Source organism: Oncorhynchus clarkii, chromosome 21 (genome assembly GCF_045791955.1).
Source record: "Oncorhynchus clarkii lewisi isolate Uvic-CL-2024 chromosome 21, UVic_Ocla_1.0, whole genome shotgun sequence".
Lineage (NCBI taxonomy): Eukaryota > Metazoa > Chordata > Actinopteri > Salmoniformes > Salmonidae > Oncorhynchus > Oncorhynchus clarkii.
The window spans coordinates 32,627,377-32,649,353 of NC_092167.1; the positions used below are offsets into that span (position 1 = coordinate 32,627,377).

General features: G+C 45.1%; 1 protein-coding gene across 2 annotated transcripts; it reads left to right on the forward strand.

Annotated features, from left to right (window-relative positions):
• The first annotated feature begins 4,330 nt into the window (after positions 1 to 4,330).
• Positions 4,331 to 21,282, forward strand: LOC139378923 (low-density lipoprotein receptor-related protein 10-like). 2 transcript variants are annotated; one of them, XR_011628343.1, is made up of 13 exons: positions 4,331 to 4,383; positions 10,002 to 10,247; positions 10,633 to 10,665; positions 11,016 to 11,160; positions 11,545 to 11,735; positions 11,891 to 12,537; positions 12,780 to 13,219; positions 16,135 to 16,432; positions 16,668 to 17,107; positions 17,191 to 17,385; positions 17,523 to 17,652; positions 18,336 to 19,504; positions 20,598 to 21,282. XR_011628343.1 is itself a non-coding variant. In XM_071121536.1 (12 exons), exons 2-12 carry the CDS (start codon positions 10,199 to 10,201, stop codon positions 18,945 to 18,947), a joined length of 3,180 nt encoding a protein of 1,059 aa, XP_070977637.1. In that variant the 5' UTR covers positions 4,331 to 4,383; positions 10,002 to 10,198; the 3' UTR covers positions 18,948 to 21,282. The 2 variants fall into 2 exon arrangements, 1 of the variants encoding a protein (XP_070977637.1); XM_071121536.1 differs by having other exon boundaries at positions 18,336 to 21,282.
• Positions 21,283 to 21,977: the final 695 nt, after the last annotated feature.

The following is a 21,977-nucleotide window of genomic DNA, read 5'->3' on the forward strand; positions in this document are numbered from 1 at the left end:
TCTGTAAGTCTTCACAAGGTTTTCACACACTGTTGCTGGTATTTTGGCCCATTCCTCCATGCAGATCTCCTCTAGAGCAGTGATGTTTTGGGGCTGTTGCTGGGCAACACAGACTTTCAACTCCCTCCAAAGATTTTCTATGGGGTTGAGATCTGGAGACTGGCTAGGCCACTCCAGGACCTTGAAATGCTTCTTACGAAGCCACCCCTTCGTTGCCCGGGCGGTGTGTTTGGGATCATTGTCATGCTGAAAGACCCAGCCACGTTTCATCTTCAATGCCCTTGCTGATGGAAGGAGGTTTTCACTCAAAATCTCACGATACATGGCCCCATTCATTCTTTCCTTTACACGGATCAGTCGTCCTGGTCCCTTTGCAGAAAAACAGCCCAAAAGCATGATGTTTCCACCCCCATGCTTCACAGTAGGTATGGTGTTCTTTGGATGCCAGTCAGCATTCTTTGTCCTCCAAACACGACGAGTTGAGTTTTTACCAAAAAGTTATATTTTGGTTTCATCTGACCATATAACATTCTCCCAATCTTCTTCTGGATCATCCAAATGCTCTCTAGCAAACTTCAGACGGGCCTGGACATGTACTGGCTTAAGCAGGGGGACACGTCTGGCACTGCAGGATTTGAGTCCCTGGCGGCGTAGTGTGTTACTAATGGTAGGCTTTGTTACTTTGGTCCCAGCTCTCTGCAGGTCATTCACTAGGTCCACTAGGTGTGGTTCTGGGATTTTTGCTCACCGTTCTTGTGATCATTTTGACCCCACAGGGTGAGATCTTGCGTGGAGCCCCAGATCGAGGGAGATTATCAGTGATCTTGTATGTCTTCCATTTCCTAATAATTGCTCCCACAGTTGATTTCTTCAAACCAAGCTGCTTACCTATTGCAGATTCAGTCTTCCCAGCCTGGTGCAGGTCTACAATTTTGTTTCTGGTGTCCTTTGACAGCTCTTTGGTCTTGGCCATAGTGGAGTTTGGAGTGTGACTGTTTGAGGTTGTGGACAGGTTTCTTTTATACTGATAACAAGTTCAAACAGGTGCCATTAATACAGGTAACGAGTGGAGGACAAAGGAGCCTCTTAAAGAAGAAGTTACAGGTCTGTGAGAGCCAGAAAACTTGCTTGTTTGTATGTGACCAAATACTTATTTTCCACCATAATGTGCAAATAAATTCATGAAAAATCCTACAATGTGATTTTCTGGATTTTTTTCTTCTCATTTTGTCTGTCATAGTTGAAGTGTACCTATCATGAAAATTACAGGCCTCTCTCATCTTTTAAAGTGGGAGAACTTGCACAATTGGTGGCTGACTAAATACTTTTTTGCCCCACTGTAAGCATGCCCCATTCAAAAAATCTAGAACCAAGAACAGATATAGCCCTTGGTTCACTCCAGACCTGACTTCTCTTGACCAGCACAAAAACATCCTGTGGCGTACTGCATTAGCATTGAATAGCCCCCGAGATATGCAACTTTTCAGGGAAGTTAGAAACCAATATACACAGGCAGTTAGGAAAGCAAAGGCTAGCTTTTTCAAACATAAATTTGCATCCTGTAGCACAAACTCCAAAAAGTTCTGGGACACTGTAAAGTCCATGGAGAATAAGAGCACCTCCTCCCAGCTGCCCACTGCACTGAGGCTAGGAAACACTGTCACCACCGATAAATCCACAATAATTGAACATTTCGATAAGTATTTTTCTATGGCTGGCCATGCTTTCCACCTGGCTACTCCTACCCCGGTCAACAGCCCTGCACCCCTCACAGCAACTTGCCCAAGCCTCCCCATTTTGTTCTGAAAGAGTTGCAAAATCTGGACACCTACAAATCAGCTGGCCTAGACAATCTGGACCCTCTCTTTCTAAAATTTTCCGCTACAATTGTTGCAACCCTATTACTAGCCTGTTCAACCTCTCTTTCGTATCGTCTGAGATCCCCAAAGATTGGAAAGCTGCAGTGGTGATCCCCCTCTTCAAAGGGGGAGACACTCTAGACCCAAACTGTTATAGACCTATATCTATCCTACCCTGCCTTTCTAAGGTCTTCAAAAGCCAAGTTAACAAACAGATCACCGACCATTTCGAATCCCACCGTACCTTCTCCGCTATGCAGTCTGGTTTCCGAGCTGGTCATGGGTGCACCTCAGCCACGCTCAAGGTCCTAAACGATGTCATAACCGCAATCGACAAAAGACAATACTGTGCAGCCGTATTCATCGACCTGGCCAAGGCTTTCGACTCTGTCAATCACCACATTCTTATTGACAGACTCAACAGCCTTGGTTTCTCAAATGACTGCCTCGCCTAGTTCACCAACTACTTCTCAGACAGAGTTCAGTGTGTCAAATCGGAGGGCCTGTTGTCCGGACCTCTGGCAGTCTCTATGGGGGTGCCACAGGGTTCAATTCTCTGGCCGACTCTTTTCTGTGTATACATCAATGATGTTGCTGTCACGAATATCATCGAAGGTGACTCCCCTTCCCGTTCGGGTGGCGCTCGGCGGTCGTCGTTGCCGGTCTACTAGCTGCCACCGATCCCTTTTTCCCCTTTTCGTTTGGTTTTGTCTAATTGGTTTCACCTGTTCCTTGTTGGGGTTTTGGGGTTGGGGTTATTTAAGTTTGGTTAGCCCGCCTGTGTTTGTGCGGGCTTGTTACTGTTATGTAAAGAGGTGTTCTTTATTATTGTGGGTTTTCCGCTGTCCAGTGAGATACCAGTGTGTACTTGGGTGGAGTGTATGTTCGGCGTTATACATTGTACGTTTTCAGTTGAACATTAAAGGGTGTTTTTTCCCGAATCCTCTGCGCCTGACTCCACACCCATTCACTCTTTGAGCGTTACAGTTGCTCTTGCTGCTGGTGATTCTCTGATCCACCTCTATGCAGACGACACCATTGTGTATATTTCTGGCCCTTCTTTGGACACTGTGTTAACTAACATCCGGACGAGCTTCAATGCCATACAACTCTCCTTCCGTGGCCTCCAACTGCTCTTAAATGCAAGTAAAACTAAATGCATGCTCTTCAACCGATCGCTGTCCGCACCTGGCCGCCAGTCCAGCATCACTACTCTGGACGGTTCTGACCTAGAATATGTGGACAACTACAAATACCTAGGTGTCTGGTTAGACTGTAAACTCTCCTTCCAGACTCACATAAAGCATCTCCAATCCAAAATTAAATCTAGAATTGGCTTCCTATTTCGTAACAAAGCATCCTTCACTCATGCTGCCAAACATACCCTCGTAAAACTGACTATCCTACTGATCCTTGACTTCGGCGATGTCATCTACAAAATAGCTTCCAACACTCTACTCAGCAAATTGGATGCAGTCTATTCCAGTGCCATCCGTTTTGTCACCAAAGCCCCATATACTACCCAAAAAAAAAAAAGCTTTGCTTTATCTCAGCCAGGTCGCAGTTGTAAATGAGAACTTGTTCTCAACTGGCCTATCTGGTTAAATAAAGGTGAATACATTTTTTGGGGGGAATCTTACAGATGTTTATTTATTTTTATTTTTTATTATGAACGGAAAAAAATACAAAAATAGAAATATACAAACAAGAGTACATAACTTAACAGTATTACATATCGAGATACATTTTCAATTTGTCAAAAAGGTTTTATGGTGTGTATTGCTTTTTTGTTTTTACATTTACTGATAATTTCAAAATAATATTTCAATTATATCTTAAATAATGTGAAGAGGGGTTTGTTCTCCACCTACTTCATTTACATCTTACAGATGTGTGAAGCCTATCTCAGAGAGGTAAAAAACAGCGGTAGACGCTGTGTCCGTATAAATATGAACATTAATTTATCACAATTCATCAAAAACAACACCCCAGGATAGTGTAAATTATCAAAAAGAACTACAAGAACAAGTTAGGCAGACAATTCAGTAGTCATTTGATTTCAATCCACGTTGTCTCAGTCCATTGACGAAATACATAAAATGTGTGTTACCTTGCTGATTACAAAACGTGCTAATGCAAATAATGTTACATTGTATTCTCTGATGCAAGGCCGTCTGCTTTAATACAATTCCACTGTGGTATACCCAATCTGAGGGATCGTCTCACTAGCCTAATCAATTCTGACACCTTGTGGTGAAACATGATAACAAAAATGTATCCTAAACTGTCGATATGAACACCATTGAAACGAATTCGTGAATCGAGAAACAAGTTACATTTGTTGATAAATCTGAGAAAATTATTCGTACACCGGTTTGGCTGTTTAACATTGGAGTTTGTTTGGGGCGTTGTGACAGCCGAAGCCTCAGTCTGAGCTTCTAGCACCACCCCCTCTCCTGTTCCAAGTAAACAATACGGAAGTTGCCCAGAACTCTGCCTATCAACAAGAAAGACGACAGAAAGGGTAAGGTTGCTAACTTCGTTGTTACAGGCATTTATATACACCATTTATCGCCGTTTTTTAATTAATCTGTACATCCGAGTGTTTGTATGTATATATGAATGCTTTTTATTTATTTTTTATCGCGTGGCACGTTCAGGAAAACATAACGAAAGGAAGAGGGAACTTAGTCAGAGCTATCATTAGCATTAGCCACAACAAGGCGAGAGAGCGAAGCAGGGGTGTATTCATCACGTTCTATAATGTAAGAACCAAACGGAACGAAACGGGGAGGGACCTAACTGAATTTGTCCAATAGAATCGTTCGTTTTCGTTGGAAAACGGTTTCCTTTTAGAGTAAACTGTTTCTGTACAAAACGTTTTGCAACAGAATTGGCGTGATGAATCCCTTCCTCTTCAAGGAAGTTTGCGGGGGCAGGCATTCAGAAGGTCTAGAAGCTATGTACATAATTTCACATAATCTAGAATTAAAATGACACAGAAAAAACGCGATATTAAAAATCACAAGCATTTTTGTGTTTAGGATTAGCTTGCTGGTAAATCATACAGCACAAGGTTAGCTAGTAAATCATACAGCACAAGGTTAGCTAGATGCGTCATTTAGTTAGCCAACATTACTGGCAAGGCAGGACATGTCTGTGTATAATATTCAAAAGAGTCACGATCGGTGTCGTTTAAGATGAACATGACGTTATTTATTTATATTACAGAATATTGGGTGACTGTCATTCATATTACATTCACCCAGCTCAATGAAACATCGATAGGTTAAGGATACTAAGTCACATGATACTCAAAATGTACCGTTACCCTTCATGAGGTTGCTTCAACCTAGCATATGAATGAAAGTTTACAACGTAGGTGCACAGGTCGAGAGAATTTAGTAATCAAGGTGACAGACCATGACACATTAAATATCGATTTACACAATCTTGCCTGTATCTAGATGATCTAGGGCGGCTATATCCAAACAGCGGTACGCCAAATAAAAATATGATTCGCATTTTCAAACAGTCCATTCAGATTTTCCAACGGGGCTATACATTTGGGTGATGTTTTTTAAATATGTTTTTATTTAACCTTTATTTAACTAGGCAAGTCAGTTACGAACAATTTCTTATTTACAATGACGGCCAAACCCGGACGACGCTGGGCCAATTGTGCGCCGCCCCATGGGACTCCCAATCACGGCCGGATGTTATTCAGCCTGATTTCGAACCAGGGACTGACTCTTGCACTGAGATGCAGTGCCTTAGACTGCTGCGCCACTCGGGAGCCCTAATACAGGTAGCCTAGTCAAATAATTAACATCCAATCACATTAACCGTTACTCTCTCGCGGGAATTCCACTATGTAGCCAAAGGTAGCTGCTGCTCATTCCGTTTGCTCGAAAATTGATAAATGGTTAAAGAAATGTAAAGTAAGAGGCGCAAATATGATGAGAACTACATTGATTTGGGGCTCACTTATATTGGGAGTAGTGCCTTTCATCAGCAACATTATATGTACAAAAGTACTATCTCACAACTCAATGAAACCTTCCCTCTTGCACAGACATTTTAGAAATGAAACATGCCTATTTGAAAAATAAGCCACAGGTGTTTTTTGAGCGAGAATAAAGATGACTTTCGATTAGTAAGACGGGTATAAAAGCAACAGATACATTTATAAGAAGGGGCTATGTTGAGCTACCTAGTGGCTAGGACAGGCAAGCCCCATACTATTGTGGAGGACTTAATTCTTCTGATATGGCTGAGACAATGCTGGGGGAAAAAGCCCAAAAAACTATTCAAACAATTTCTCCATCAAACAACACTGTTTCATGACGCATCAGTGACATGGCAGGAGATGTTTTGAAACTGTTACTGCTTTGCATACAAGCCAGTGAATTCTATGCGTTAAAGCTGGATGAGTCAACAGATGTGGCGGGCCTGGCACAGCTCCTGGAATATGTCCGTTATGTTTTTTTGGGGGGTCAATTAAGGAAGACATCCTCTTCTGCAATCCACTGGAAACCAGGACAACATGAGAGGATATTTTTAAAGTACTGGACTGCTTTGTGACATCAAATGGACTTTGGTGGTCAAGATGTGCTGGTATCTGTACTGATGGCGCAAAAGCCACGTCAGGGAGACAACGCGCGTGCAAGCAGTTGCTCCCGACGCCATTTGGGTACACTGCAGCATCCACCGAGAGGCTCTGGCTGCCAAGGGAATGCCTGACTGCTTGAAAGACGTTTTGGAAACTACAGTGAAAATGGTTAACTTTGTTAAAGCAAGGCCCCTGAACTCTCGTGTATTTTCTGCATTATGCAATGATATGGGCAGCGACCATGTAACGCTTTTACAACACTGGTTATCAAGGGGCAAATTATTGACACGTTTTTTAAAATTGAGAGACAAGCTTAAAGTTTTCTTTACTGACCATAATTTTCACTTGTCTGACCGATTGCAAGATGATGAGTTTCTCACATGACTGGCCTATCTGGTTGATGTTTTTTTTCTCGCCTGAATGATCTGAATCTAGGATTTCAGGGACTCTCCGCAACACATCTTTCCATCATTGTATGTTTTGTTTTGTGTGCAAATGAACTTAAGCTTACGTACATTGTCAAATGTGGTATAGTGAAGCAGATGAGTGAGCTGGGTGCTCAATTACGCAGGTATTTTCCCAGAACAGATGAGACAAACAACTGGATTCGTTATCCTTTTCATGCCCTGCCTCCAGCCCGCTTACCGAAATCTGAACAAGAGAGCCTCATCAAAATTGCAGAGTTATGTGCATCCTTTCAAGCACACCCTTCTCATTAATCTGTGGTGATTTATTCACAATTTTTGATGAACAAATAAGGTTTTATATGTAAGATGGCTAAATAAAGAGCAAAATGATCGATTATTAATGGAATATTATTTGTGCCCTGGTCCTATGAGAGCTCTTTGTCACTTCCCACAAGCCGGGTTGTGACAAAAACTCACATTAATTCTTACAGTTCGTTAACACATCGTATAGTGTGTGTGGCAAAAATACAACATTTAAGTGACCTGACCCTGGTGCTAGAGGGGGTATGCAGCTGGAGGTTGAATGTTTGAAGGGGTATGGGACTATACAAAGTTTTTGTACCACTGATCTAGGGTGAAATCATTAGTCCAACAGTTGGAAATGAGTTTCTATTGGACAAATTCAGGTATGTTTATCACCGTTCCATTTTAAGAAATATTTTAACAGAATCGGCTGGTATGCTTGGGGTCATTGTCCCACTCTTAGGTCAGTTAGGATCACCGCTTTTTATTTTAAGAATGTGAAATGTCAGAATAATAGTAGGGTGATTTATTTCAGCTTTTATTTCTTTCATCAAATTCCCAGTGGGTCAGAAGTTTACTTACACTCAATTAGTATTTGGTAGCATTGCCTTTAAATTGTTTAACTTGGGTCAAATGTTTTGGGTAGCCTTCCACAAGCTTCCCACAATACGTTGGGTGAATGTTGGCCCATTCCTCCTGACAAAGCTGGTGTAACTGAGTCAAGTTTGTAGGCCTCCTTGCTTGCACACGCATTTTCAGTTCTGACCACATTTTTTCTATAGGATTGAGGTCAAGGCTTTGTGATGGCCACTCCAATACCTTGACTTTGTTGTCCTTATGCCATTTTGCCACAACTTTGGAAGTATGCTTGGGGTCATTGTCCATTTGGAAGACCCATTTGCAACCAAGCTTTAACTTCCTGACTGATGTCTTGAGACGTTGCTTCAATGTATCCACATAATTTTTCTACTTCATGATGTCATCTATTTTGTGAAGTGCACCAGTCCCTCCTGCAGAAAAGCACCCCCACAAAATGATGCGGCCACCCCCGTGCTTCACGGTTGGGATGGTGTTCTTCAGCTTGCAAGCGACCCTCTTTTTCCTCCAAACATAACGATGGTCATTATGACCAAGCAGTTCTTTTTTAGTTTCATCAGACCAGAGGACATTTCTCCAAATAGTACGTTCTTTGTCCCCATGTGCAGTTGCAACCATAGTCTGGCTTTTTTATGTCGGTTTTGGAGCAGTGGCTTCTTCCTTGCTGAGAGGCCTTTCAGGTTATTTCGATATAAGACTCGTTTTACTGTGGATATGGATACCTTTTTATCTGTTTTCTCCGCCATCTTCACAAGGTCCTTTGCTGTTGTTCTGGGATTGATTTGCACTTTTCACAACAAAGTAGGTTAATCTCTAGGAGACAGAACGCGTCTCCTTCCTGAGTGGTATGACGGCTGCGTGGTCCCATGGTGTTTATATTTCGGTACTATTGTTTGTTCAGATGAACATGGTACCTTCAGGCGTTTGGAAATTGCTCCCAAGGATGAAACAGACGTGTGGAGGTCTACAATTGTTTTTCTGAGGTCTTGGCTGATTTCTTTTGATTTTCTCATGATGTCAAGCAAAGAGGCACAGAGTTTGAAGGTAGGCCTTGAAATACGTCCACAGGTACACCTCCAATTGACTCAAATTATGTCAATTAGCCTATCAGAAGCTTCTAAGGCCATGACATAATTTTCTGGAATTTTCCAAGCTGTTTAAAGGCACAGTCAACTTAGTGTATGTTTACTTCTGACCCACTGGACTTGTGGTACAGTGAATTATTAGTGAAATAATCTGTCTGTAAACAATTGTTTAATTGTAGATGTCCTAACAGACTTGCCAAAGCTATTGTTTGTTAACAAGAAATGTGTGGAGTGGTTGAAAAACGAGTTTTAATGACTCCAACCTAAGTCTATGTAAACTTCCGACTTCCAGCTAGCTCCCTCTCTCTTGCTTCTCCTTAATTTTGGAAAAAAAATAATTTGTTCAAGTATTGTCTTCTCTCTTTGAGTCAACTACTCACCACATTTTATGCATTGCAGTGCTAGCTAGTTGTAGCTAATGCTTTCAGTACTAGTCGTTCTCTGATCCTTTGTTTGGGTGGACAACCTGTTAGTTCTTGCTGCAAGAGCTCTGATAGGTTGGAGGATGTCCTCCATACGTTGGTCATAATTACTGTTTAAGTATATGGAAGGGGTAAGAACCATGAGCCTCCTAGGTTTTGTATTGAAGTCCATGTACCCAGTGGACAGACGCTAGCTGTCCTCCAGCAATACCACGGCGCTAACCTACAGAGTGCTGCTGAGTCTACTGTAGACCTTCATTGCAAAACAGGGTGTTTTAATCAATTATTTGGTGACATATGAATATACTGTATTTAGTATAGTTTTATCTAAAAAGTTTAACGTTTTTATTTTTCTGGAATTCTTTGAGGATGTTCCTGCCCTTGCTCCTCTGAGGAGCCTTCACTGATGTAAACATTGGGTTCTTGATAAAAACAGAAAACCATCACATTGAACACAACACATGCTTTAAGCGAACAACTTCAGGTGTCTGGCTGTCATAAGTAAAGGCTTAAGCAAGTTCTGTAGCTATGTTTCTGTCATTTCCTCCTGTTCCTCTAAAAATATACCCTGGTCCCAGATATTTTTGTGCTGTCTTGCTATTTTTTTGGTGTGTCAATGGCCATAGGACTTAGCAAGACAGCACAAACCCATCTGGGACCAGGCTAGTCAAAATAGCAATTTCTGCTGACTAGGGTTGATCTTTTTATTTTCTCAGGTGAAGTCTTCCTGAACGAGACATTAGCGATGATGGGGCCACTCAGCAAGGCGGACTGAGGGGGATCTGGCTAGATGTTTTTCCATTCTAGTTTGCTTTCTTTTCACCATTTTTGCTCTTTCATGAGCACCTGCATTTCAGAGGAGCACCATCATTTCAGAGGACCATCATCATTTTAGAGGAGCACCATCATCAGAATGACTGTCTCTTTCAACCTTTGTGTCATCAACATTTTGTTGGTAACTGGTGGGTTTTACTTTGAATGTGACCCATCTATCTGCCTGTTTTGTCTGTCGGTCCATATGTCAGGTGGTTAAGAACAATACTTAAGGCCAGGGCTCTCCAACCCTGTTCCTGGAGAGCTACCGTCCTGTAAGTTCTCGCTCCAACCCTGATCTAGCACCCCTGATTCTAATAATTAGCTGGTTGATACGCTGAATCAGGTTAGTTCACAACTGGGGTTCTCCAGGAACAGGGGTGGCGAGCCATGTGTTAGGCCAACAACTATTGTAAACATTGTATTTTGTAAGCAGTATCTAGTGTGAAATGTACCGTGTGCAAATACTAGTCAGATCTTTAGTAATGCCAGATTCAGACCTCTGTAACTCTGCTTTTGCCTGTTGATTCACAGCCTACAGCAGCCTGGAGCTGGTCTCCAGTACTGGTAAGAGCGCTACCCCTCCCCCCTCCCTCTCTCTTGCTAATGTCTCTATTCATGTTATCAAAGGGACCCATCTGCCTCTCACCAGTTTTACACAATACTCATAGTTATGTGATCAACATGGGTAGGCGTGGGAGTCTCAACTGTAATTGACAATCAGCGGTGGCACCTCCGGTTCCTTTACATGATTTTGCACTCCAATGTTTCAGGCGGTATATCAATTAATAGTGTATTACGGCCTGATTTAATCAGACCAGGCATACCGTAGCAAAATGCTTTGAAACTGGAAAACAAATGTGTTCTCAGGCCGCCCCTCCCAGTCTAATATACTGTAGGGTTCTTCTCTCTCCCAGCTCATTGTGGACGATCTCCCCAAGTCCTGGAGGCTGCGAGAGGAGAGATCAGAAGCTTTGTGCACCGCAGCTCGTCCTACCGCCCTCGGCCCTTCTACTGTAGTTGGATTATCAAGGCACATGTAGGAGAGCCTGTTATTCTCAGGTAATTTCTCCACCCTCGCTGTCTTACCGCTGTCTTAGGGGCTTATTTGGTGGGTCAGGGTGCATCAACGTTTGTCCCCAAAACAACTTCTAGTCTAGTCCTTAACCCTCTTGGCACTAGTGTACACCTGAAGGATTTAGGTAGGCTTAAGCAATTGGAGGAAGAGTTTGTACAGCCTGTCAGTGGTGGAGCTACTACCATGTTCTTTAAATATACTTATCCAATACTTTCAGATCTACATGAAGTGCCCAGGGTGTACAGTGTAGGGGTTGTGGACTTTAGAAATGTCACATTGTGTAAAGGAAAATGGCTTCATTGCCAAATAATGTTGTTTTTGATTGTTTGCTTACTTCTTTATCTATTTTTTTCCCGTCGATCTTTCAGTTTCTCCCAGTTTTCTACACGGTGTAAGAAGGAATGGGTCTCGGTGACGTCATCGACTGGCAAGCCCATTACCCTCTGTGGTTCCGACCTGCCGAAACCCATGGAGTTGATGGGGGGAAACATTACAGTGACGCACCACTTCCTGCCACACTTATTCCCTGTGTCTGCGTTCCGCCTGGGCTATGTCAGAGGTATGGTGCCGTGATGTTAGGCTATATCACTTGTTAATCATCACCTAGTAGACTCGTTATAACTCTCTTTGAGTACCAGGAAATGTAATATAGCTAATAGAAATATCAGCTCTTCTCCCTCTCTCCCCCTTTCCCTGCCACTCCTCTCTCTCTAGACTCCGGGGACTGTACGGGTGTGGACTTTGAGTGTTTGGGCGGGCCCTGCCTGCCCCTGTCGTGGCGTTGTAACGGCCGGGTGGAGTGCCTGGGTGAAGGGGTGGGCCTGGGCATAGACGAGCAAGACTGTGATGGAGAGATGAAGATCCTGAATCTGGATCCTGAGCATGGCAAAACAGTGGTGGCCACCGCCACACCAGAGTCCTACAGGGCGCGGGAGACCGTAAGAGAGAAGAACAGGGGGAGTAACAGCAGAGGGAGGGATTGGGAAACAGTAGGGAAGGCACCGGGCGAGCTGGAGAAAGAGGAGGAGGAGACAGAGAAGCAAGTAGACGAGAATGGGGACCACACCAAGGAAAAGGAGCCAACCAATCCTATATATGACTTCTGGCAGTTCCAGGCTCACAGAGCCCACCCCAGTGTGACCCGGGCCCCCGTTGAGTGGCCCTGCGGGGGCCTCCTCCAGGCCTTCTATGGGACGTTCACCCCTCCTTCCATCAGGGGCCCCTCTCTGTTCTGTGTGTGGACCCTGGACCCACAGGAGTCTAGGCCTCTGAAGCTGGACCTGCGGCTGCTGGAGCTGGGGCCTGGAGACACGGTCACCATCACTGACAGACAGCAGGGCACCGGGGAACTCCTCAGAACTGTGAGTGTGCCTGGGGGTGTGTTTGTGTCTTAAGAATTAGGTAAAGTGGCCCCTTATAAACGGATACGGGGTCAGATATTATTTAATTACTCTCGGATTGGAAGTAGGCTAGTCTTATTGTTGATCTGTGGTGAAAGCCAACTTCTACCTCTAGAGTTTGTTACAAGACTGATCAGTTCAATTACCCAAGTTAATTTACTCATTCTAATCATTTCACCATCTTCCCTTTCCCTTTGTGACAGATCACCAGCGCGTCCAATTACAAGGCCATCCAGGTCGAGTCCCGGACCGGCCTCCTCTCCCTGACCTATCGTACGCTCCCCGGCTCTGAGGGGCTAGGCTTCAACGCCACCTACCGTGTCGGGGGCTACTGCCCCCCCTGGGAAGGTAAATGTGGGGGTGCCGCGGGGGGCTGCTACACCCAGGAACAGAAGTGTGACGGGCACTGGGACTGTCCCGAGACGGGACATGACGAAGCAGGGTGCAGGGGATGTCCCCGGGACCAGTTTGCCTGTGGAGTGGCTGGGCAGAGGGCACTGCTGGCGGGGCATAGCTTCCTAGGGCGTCCGGTGTGTTTCCCTGCCAAGGAGAGGTGTAACTACCAGCTGTACTGTTCTGATGGGAGCGATGAGAGAGACTGTTCTATATGTCAACCTGGGACCTTCCACTGTGACAGTGACAGGTAGAGGAGTGTGTGTGTGTTTTGGGGGGGGGAGGGGGGTCATTTTTCTGCCAATGAAATCCTTATAATTGAGATTCTTCAAAGCGTCAGATGACATGGCCTCCACAATCACCCGACCTCACCCAAGTTCAGATGGTTTGGGATGAGTTGGACCGCAGAGTGAAGGAAAAGCAGCCAACTAGTGCTCAACGTATGTGGGAACTCCTTCAAGACTGTTGGAAAAGCATTCCTGTTGAAGCTGGTTGAGAGAATGCCAAGAGTGTACAACGCTGTCATCAAGGCAAAGGGTGGCTACTTTGAAGAATCTCCAATATAAAATAGATTTTGATTTGTTAAAACACTTTTTTGGTTACTACATGATTTTATATATATATATATATATATACACACACACACACACACAGTGGGGCAAAAAAAGTATTTAGTCAGCCACCAATTGTGCAAGTTCTCCCACTTAAAAAGATGAGAGGCCTGTAATTTTCATCATAGGTACACTTCAACTATGACAGACAAAATGAGAAAAAAAATCCAGAAAATCACATTGTAGGATTTTTAATGAATTTATTTGCAAATTATGGTCGAAAGTAAGTATTTGGTCACCTACAAACAAGCAAGATTTCTGTCTCTCACAGACCTGTAACTTCTTCTTTAAGAGACTCCTCTGTCCTCCACTCATTACATCAAATCAAATTGATTTATATAGCCCTTCGTACATCAGCTGATATCTCAAAGTGCTGTACAGAAACCCAGCCTAAAACCCCAAACAGCAAGCAATGCAGGTGTAGAAGCACGGTGGCTAGGAAAAACTCCCTAGAAAGGCCGAAACCTAGAGAGGAACCAGGCTATGTGGGGTGGCCAGTCCTCTTCTGGCTGTGCCGGGTGGAGATTATAACAGAACATGGCCAAGATGTTCAAATGTTCATAAATGATCAGCATGGTCAAATAATAATAATCACAGGCAGAACAGTTGAAACTGGAGCAGCAGCATGGCCAGGTGGACTGGGGACAGCAAGGAGTCATCATGTCAGGTAGTCCTGAGGCATGGTCCTAGGGCTCAGGTCCTCCGAAAGAAAGAGAGAATTAGAGAGAGCATACTTAAATTCACACAGGACACCGGATAGGACAGGATAAGTACTCCAGATATAACAAACTGACCCTTAGCCCCTGACACATAAACTACTGCAGCATAAATACTGGATACAGCATAAATACCTGTATTAATGGCACCTGTTTGAACTTGTTATCAGTTTAAAAGACACCTGTCCACAACCTCAAACAGTCACACTCCAAACTCCACTATGGCCAAGACCAAAGAGCTGTCAAAGAACACCAGAAACAAAATTGTAGACCTGCACCAGGCTGGGAAGACTGAATCTGCAATAGGTAAGCAGCTTGGTTTGAAGAAATCAACTGTGGGAGCAATTATTAGGAAATGGAAGACATACAAGACCACTGATAATCTCCCTCGATCTGGTGCTCCACGCAAGATCTCACCCCGTGGGGTCAAAATGATCACAAGAACGGTGAGCAAAAATCCCAGAACCACACGGGGGGACCTAGTGAATGACCTGCAGAGAGCTGGGACCAAAGTAACAAAGCCTACCATCAGTAACACACTACACCGCCAGGGACTCAAATCCTGCAGTGCCAGACGTGTCCCCCTGCTTAAGCCAGTACATGTCCAGGCCCGTCTGAAGTTTGCTAGAGAGCATTTGGATGATCCAGAAGAAGATTGGGAGAATGTCATATGGTCAGATGAAACCAAAATATAACTTTTTGGTAAAAACTCAACTCGTCGTGTTTGGAGGACAAAGAATGCTGACTGGCATCCAAAGAACACCATACCTACTGTGAAGCATGGGGGTGGAAACATCATGCTTTGGGGCTGTTTTTCTGCAAAGGGACCAGGAGAATGAATGGGGCCATGTATCGTGAGATTTTGAGTGAAAACCTCCTTCCATCAGCAAGGGCATTGAAGATGAAACGTGGCTGGGTCTTTCAGCATGACAATGATCCCAAACACACCGCCCGGGCAACGAAGGGGTGGCTTTGTAAGAAGCATTTCAAGGTCCTGGAGTGGCCTAGCCAGTCTCCAGATCTCCACCCCATAGAAAATCTTTGGAGGGAGTTGAAAGTCCGTGTTGCCCAGCAACAGCCCCAAAACATCACTGCTCTAGAGGAGACCTGCATGGAGGAATGGGCCAAAATACCAGCAACCCTGTGTGAAAATCTTGTGAAGACTTACAGAAAACGTTTGACCTCTGTCATTGCCAACAAAGGGTATATAACAAAGTATTGAGATAAACTTTTGTTATTGACCAAATACTTATTTTCCACCATAATTTGCAAATAAATAAAATAAAAATCCTACAATGTGATTTTCTGGATTTTTTTCTTCTCATTTTGTCTGTCATAGTTGAAATGTACCTATGATGAAAATTACAGCCCTCTCTCATCTTTTTAAGTGGGAGAACTTGCACAATTGGTGGCTGACTAAATATTTTTGTGTGTGTGTGTATATATATATATATATATAGATTATCTTTGAGAACTAACAAACATCAAAATAAAATATAGACAGTGAAAGAGAAATTGAAAATTCTAAAAGCAAGAATTTAGCAGTATTGATTTTATTTGGTTTGAGCAAAAATAACACCGCGTTGACCATGGCAAATTTCTCTCAACTCCATGGATAAATGTGTAGAATTGCAGGATGTTGGCCCATTGTCACACCCCCTACCATGCCCACAATCTAAGCCCCCTTTTGATCCCGAAAAAAAGTGTGTGTATGCATGCATTTAATGTTTGTTAGTGAGCTTTGATACGTGTGTTAGTGTAGTTTCGATGTGACATGCGTTTGGTGTGTTTCGATGTGTGTGTATACGCCACCTGAACTGTTTATGGCTCTGCCCCAGGTGTGTTTTTGAGAGCTGGCGCTGTGACGGCCAGCTGGACTGCAAGGACGGGACAGACGAGCTGAACTGCACCGTGACCCTACCTCCCAAGGTCGTCACCTGCGGGGGCCTCCTCCAGACCTTCTATGGGACGTTCGCCCCTCCTTCCATCAGGGGCCCCCCTCTGTTCTGTGTGTGGACCCTGGACCCCCAGGACTCTAGGCCTCTGAAGCTGGACCTGCGGCTGCTGGAGCTGGGGCCTGGAGACACGGTCACCATCACTGACAGACAGCAGGGCACCGGGGAACTCCTCAAAACTGTGAGTGTGGGGGGGCGGGGGTGTGTGTAATGGAGTTTGGTAGACGTTGCCCCTAATAAACTGAAACGAAGTCAGATATTTATTTTAAAAAATCAGAAAGTAGGGTGGTCTGATTCTAGATCTGCGGTTAAAGCCAACTTTTCTACCTCTGAAATCACTGGGAAAGTTAATATAACCAAGTTAATTTACTCAATCTAATCACTTCACCCTCTCCCTCCCTTTCCCTCTGTGACAGATCACTAATGCGTCCAATTACAAGACCATCCAGGTCGAGTCCAGGACCGGCCTCCTCTCCCTGACCTATCGTACGCTCCCCGGCTCTGAGGGGCTAGGCTTCAACGCCACCTACCGTGTCGGGGGCTACTGCCCCCCCTGGGAAGGTAAATGTGGGGGTGCCGCGGGGGGCTGCTACACCCAGGAACAGAAGTGTGACGGGCACTGGGACTGTCCCGAGACGGGACATGACGAAGCAGGGTGCAGGGGATGTCCCCGGGACCAGTTTGCCTGTGGAGTGGCTGGGCAGAGGGCACTGCTGGCGGGGCATAGCTTCCTAGGGCGTCCGGTGTGTTTCCCTGCCAAGGAGAGGTGTAACTACCAGCTGTACTGTTCTGATGGGAGCGATGAGAGAGACTGTTCTATATGTCAACCTGGGACCTTCCACTGCGACAGTGACAGGTAGAGGATGGTCTGTGAGGGTGCGTGGTGTGTTTTTGATGTGTGTAAGTATATGCCATCTTGACCGTTTGTCTCTTCCCCAGGTGTGTGTTTGAGAGCTGGCGCTGTGACGGCCAGGTGGACTGCAAGGACGGGACAGACGAGCTGAACTGTTCCGTGACCCTGCCTCGGAAGGTCATCACCGCGGCAACCGTTGGCAGCTTGGTCTGTGGGCTGTTGCTGGTCATTGCTATGGGCTGCACCTGCAAGCTTTACTCACTGCGCACCCGAGAATACAGGTATCCCTCATGCACCTCACACGTCAGGTTTACTACATGTTGATGCTTCATCACCCACAAATGCCTCCCTTGATCTGTGTCCAAATTGTCTTATTGGACCAGACACCCATATGTTTCTGTCTGTCTTCCTCCTGCAGTATGTTTGCTCCAATCAGCCGCCAAGAGGCGGCGCTGATCCAGCAGCAGGCTCCTCCCTCCTACGGTCAGCTGATTGCCCAGGGCATCATCCCTCCAGTGGAGGACTTCCCCACAGAGAACCCCAACGAGGTGAGAGCCTAGTGACCTTAGATCAGGAACTAACAACAACTTTGTTCCACTGTGCTCTGATTGGAGCACAATTAATTGAAGGCCTCAAATAACAGATTACTTGAGATTTCCTTTTTTTGGTTTCCTTCCTTTACAAGGGGAATCCATCACTAACTTAGTTTATTTGAAATCTCCTCAGTAGGACTGTCGGTCGTCTGACTCCTCGTGAGTAGCCTTATCTGACCTACCAGAGGCACTGAGGCTTCAGCTTCACTGGTTGACTCAATATCCTCAGCCTGCATTATGAAAGTAGCAGCAGGAGCATGGTCTCATAGATTGAGTTACACCAGGGCCTGTAGGAGTGCTGATCTAGGATCGGTTTAGCTTTTTAGATCGTAATGAGTAATATTATACGGACAGGGGGGGATCTGATCCTAGAGCTGTCTGATTAGCTGCTGCAGACAGCTGAAGGAGGTCAAGAGGACTAACTAAAACAATGTGCTCTCTGTGTTTCACTGTGTTGTAGCTTCTTTTAATGGTGATCTTACGCAAATCATAAGCTTAAATGATAATGTTAAGAAATAAGCTTATTTCTTATAGCACATTTTCAAGTTCAACAAATGAAATCTCAAGGTTTTAATATTTTTCTTGTTCTGTGTCTGCCTCTGTCTCTGTGTTTCTCTTTCTCTCTCTCCCCCCATCAGTCTTCCTCTCTTACTCTGAGAGGTATCCTCCAGCTCCTCAGACAGGACACTGCCAACTCTCCACGTCGCCGTCGCCGGCCCCGATTCGTCCGCCGGGCTGTCCGTCGCATGCGGAGGTGGGGCTTAATCCCTAGAACCGCCTCCAGGCCCTCCCAGCCGTCCAGTTCCGCCCCCCAGCAGACAGATCCCACCTCTACTGGTGCAGAGCCCAGTCAATCAACTCCCGCAACTTCCTCATTGGCTGTGGAAGCCGTCAATCTGCCGTTGCCACAGAAACTAGGCTTGCTCCCTCAGACGGTAGAGCACCCACCACCGCCGCCTCCCGCCTCCCTTCCTCCACCCCTCGTCTCTATCCCAGCCACCCCCCAGAGCTTCCCTGTGGCTGCCCCTCCTACCCCCAGTAGCCCCTCCCTGGCCTCGCTCTTCCACTCTCTGGGGCGCGGTATCTCTCGCTTCCGCGCCTCGCCGTTCTCCTCCTCCTCCCCCACCAACTCCCTGCCCCTCTCCACATCCCCCTCTTTCTCCTCTTCGGAGGATGAGGTGCTGCTTATTCCCCTCTCGGAGGACATGACCTCGGAGGATGACGTCCCCCTGCTAACCCTTGATCCCTGACCTTATCCAAACCCCACCGCCATCCCCCTCCCTAAATGATGTGCACAGTGCTCGCGCACAGGAGCACTGCAAGGCTCTGCCCGTCTCTGTGCTGATGTAGTGCCTTTTGAATTACATTGGGTTGGTTTTGACTGACTGTAGAAATCTAGTATTCAATGCTTTTATGTTATTGAGTGTGGGACCTCCTTGAGAAAGTGTATACGTGTGCCTGCCTCTGCGTGCGTGTAGTCATGAATGTGTGTAGTCTGAAAGTGGTGAACTTTGCACAGAGAATCTTCCTCCCACATCCTCATGCTCTAATATATCAGCTACTGTCAAATGAGTGATTTTGTTTTTAACACATGAAAGAGCTTGTCTTTATGAGACTCGTATGTGTGACTACGTCATGTGTGTTTTAGTATTTATGAGGGTGAGTGTAGGGCGGCAGTGTAAGGGTATGGAAGGTGTTCTAATATTATAAGTTATAACCCCCCCCCCCCCCCCCCCCGTTTAAGTGCCTCGTTTAGAAGCTTCCTGCATATGATGAATTTGAATGATTACACACATGCATGCATACTGTCACAAATACGCTATATATACAAAAGTATGTGGACACCCCTTCAAATTAGTGGGCTCTGCTATTTCAGCCACACCCGTTGCTTACCGGTGTATAAAATCGAGCACACAGCCATGCAGTCTCCAGTAGAATGGTCCTACTTAAGAGCTCAGTGACTTTCAACGTGGCACCGTCATAGGATGCCACCTTTCCAACAAGTCAGTTCTTCAAATTTCTGCCCTGCTAGAGCTGCACCAGTCAACTGCAAGTGCTGTTAATGTGAAGTGGAAACGTCTAGGAGCTTCAGCTGTGAAGTGGTAGGCCAGACCAAGTGCTGAAGTGCGTAGCCCGTGATAATCGATTGCAGCACTCACTACCGAGTTCCAAACTGCCTCTGGAAGCAACGTCAGTCAGCACGATAACTATTCTTCGGGAGCTTCATGAAATGGGTTTCCATGGCAGAGCAGCCAAAAGTGGGCTGGACTGGTGTAAAGCTCCCCACCATTGGACTCTGGAGCAGTGGAAACGCGTTCTCTGGAGTGATGAATCACGCTTCACCATCAGGCAGTCCGACGGCAGATGCCAGAAGAACGTTACCTACCCCAATGCATACTGTCAACTGTAAAGTTTGGTGGAGGAGGAATAATGGTCTGGGACAGCTTTTCATGGTTCAGGCTCTTTAGTTCCAGTGAAGGTAAATCTTAACACTACAGCATTCAATGACATTGTAGACAATTCTGTTCTCCCAGTTTTGTGGCAACAGTTTGGGGAAGGCCCTTTCCAGTTTCAGCATGACACTGCCCCCGTGCACAAAGGGAGGTCCGTACTGAAATTGTTTGTCTCGATCGGTGTGGAAGAACATGACTGGCCTGCACAGTCCTGACCTCAACCCCATCAAACACCTTTGGGATGAATTGGAATGCAGACTGCGAGCCAGTCCTAATCGCCTAACATCCGTGCCTGACCTCACTAATGCTCTCGTGGCTGAATGGAAGCAAGTCCCCGCATCTAGTGGAAAGCCGACCCAGAAGAGTGGAGGCTGTTATAGCATCAAAGGGGGGGACCAACTCCATGTTAATGCCCATAATTAATAGAATGAGATATTCGACGATCAGGTGTCCACATACTTTTGGTCATGTAGTGTGTGTGTATCTACACAAAAAGGCACACCTACCTTCTCAAAGACAGACTGTTTTATATTGCTTTTTATAATTGATAAATTCCATGCAGTTCTGCAAACTGGCAATAATTTTGGGGACCCTCCTGGTTAGTGTATGTATGGCATAACTTGTGTGTGTAATGTATGCACTTAAATGTGATGTATGAATGTTTATAATGTAATTCTCTAGTACACATTGTGTCTAGACTCACAAGACAATCTCTCTCAGTGCCTGAGGTTGGGTTAGACTTGTGCAGTGCACGCAGAACGAGGCCCCCCAGGGGCAACAGGCACAACAAACTTGACTTGAAGTCTCACCCCTTTGTGAATCCAACCCACTCTACCACACTTTGACACGATGAACAAATAGCGCATGAAGTGGCGTTTCAGTGTGTATTTGTATAGCATTTTCTTTTGTTTTTTTTCTCGCTTTTGTCCTCCAGAAATGTGCTTTCAATTTTATTTTCTTATTGTTCTGTTTACCTGGTTGTACTGAATGTATTCAATTATACATGGAGTGATTGGATGATTGCAATCTAATAATAAGATTGTAGAGTGATTTTTAAAAAATAGGGTCTATTTCACTGTACATAGGCAAAGAGATGAACGAATCCACAGAGATTAAACAATTTGCACTTTTATTTGGACTCTTTGTGTGTGTGTGTGTGTGTGTGTGTGTGTGTGAGAGGTGTGGGTCGAAGAAGGGAAAGTGCAATGTTAGGAAAAGTAAAGAAGTGGTAAGTTTTTAGATGAGGAGGTGGTCTATAAGCCATTGTCCTCTGTCTTCTGGGAATGTATCAAAGACATGTCACATCAGTCTCTCGAGAAGAGCCCCAGGGCGCCATGACGACAAAGTACATTTAAATACCTGGGTGTCAATGGTGGAGAGCTGTTTGGTCGCTTGCACCGTTAGGAGAAGAGTGAAGGTGAGTCGGGAGGAAAAGCCATTACATTTACAGAAGAATACTGATGAGTATGTTGAGGAATGTCATTTAATTTAGAAAATTCTGCACTCAATTTTTGATGGGGTCGGCGCGAGGCTGGACACAGCGTTCCCAGGTAATTAGAACCGATTCATGAAACAGAACCGATTCAGTGGGAAGTTCAAATTGTCTAGATGAATTTAAAATAGCAGAGGAGAAAGTGGTCCACTATACAGCACTTTTTGACTAATAGCAAGGGGGAATTGAAAAACTTAGATTTAGGCTTACCCCTTTTCATGAAGTTGTGTAGAAAAGTTATGGAGACTCATTACGCAGTTTGAAACGGGCTCCTCTAGTGAAAAACAGGTCAGACTCTGATTAATTCAAGTGTCATTATCTACATCAGTCAATAC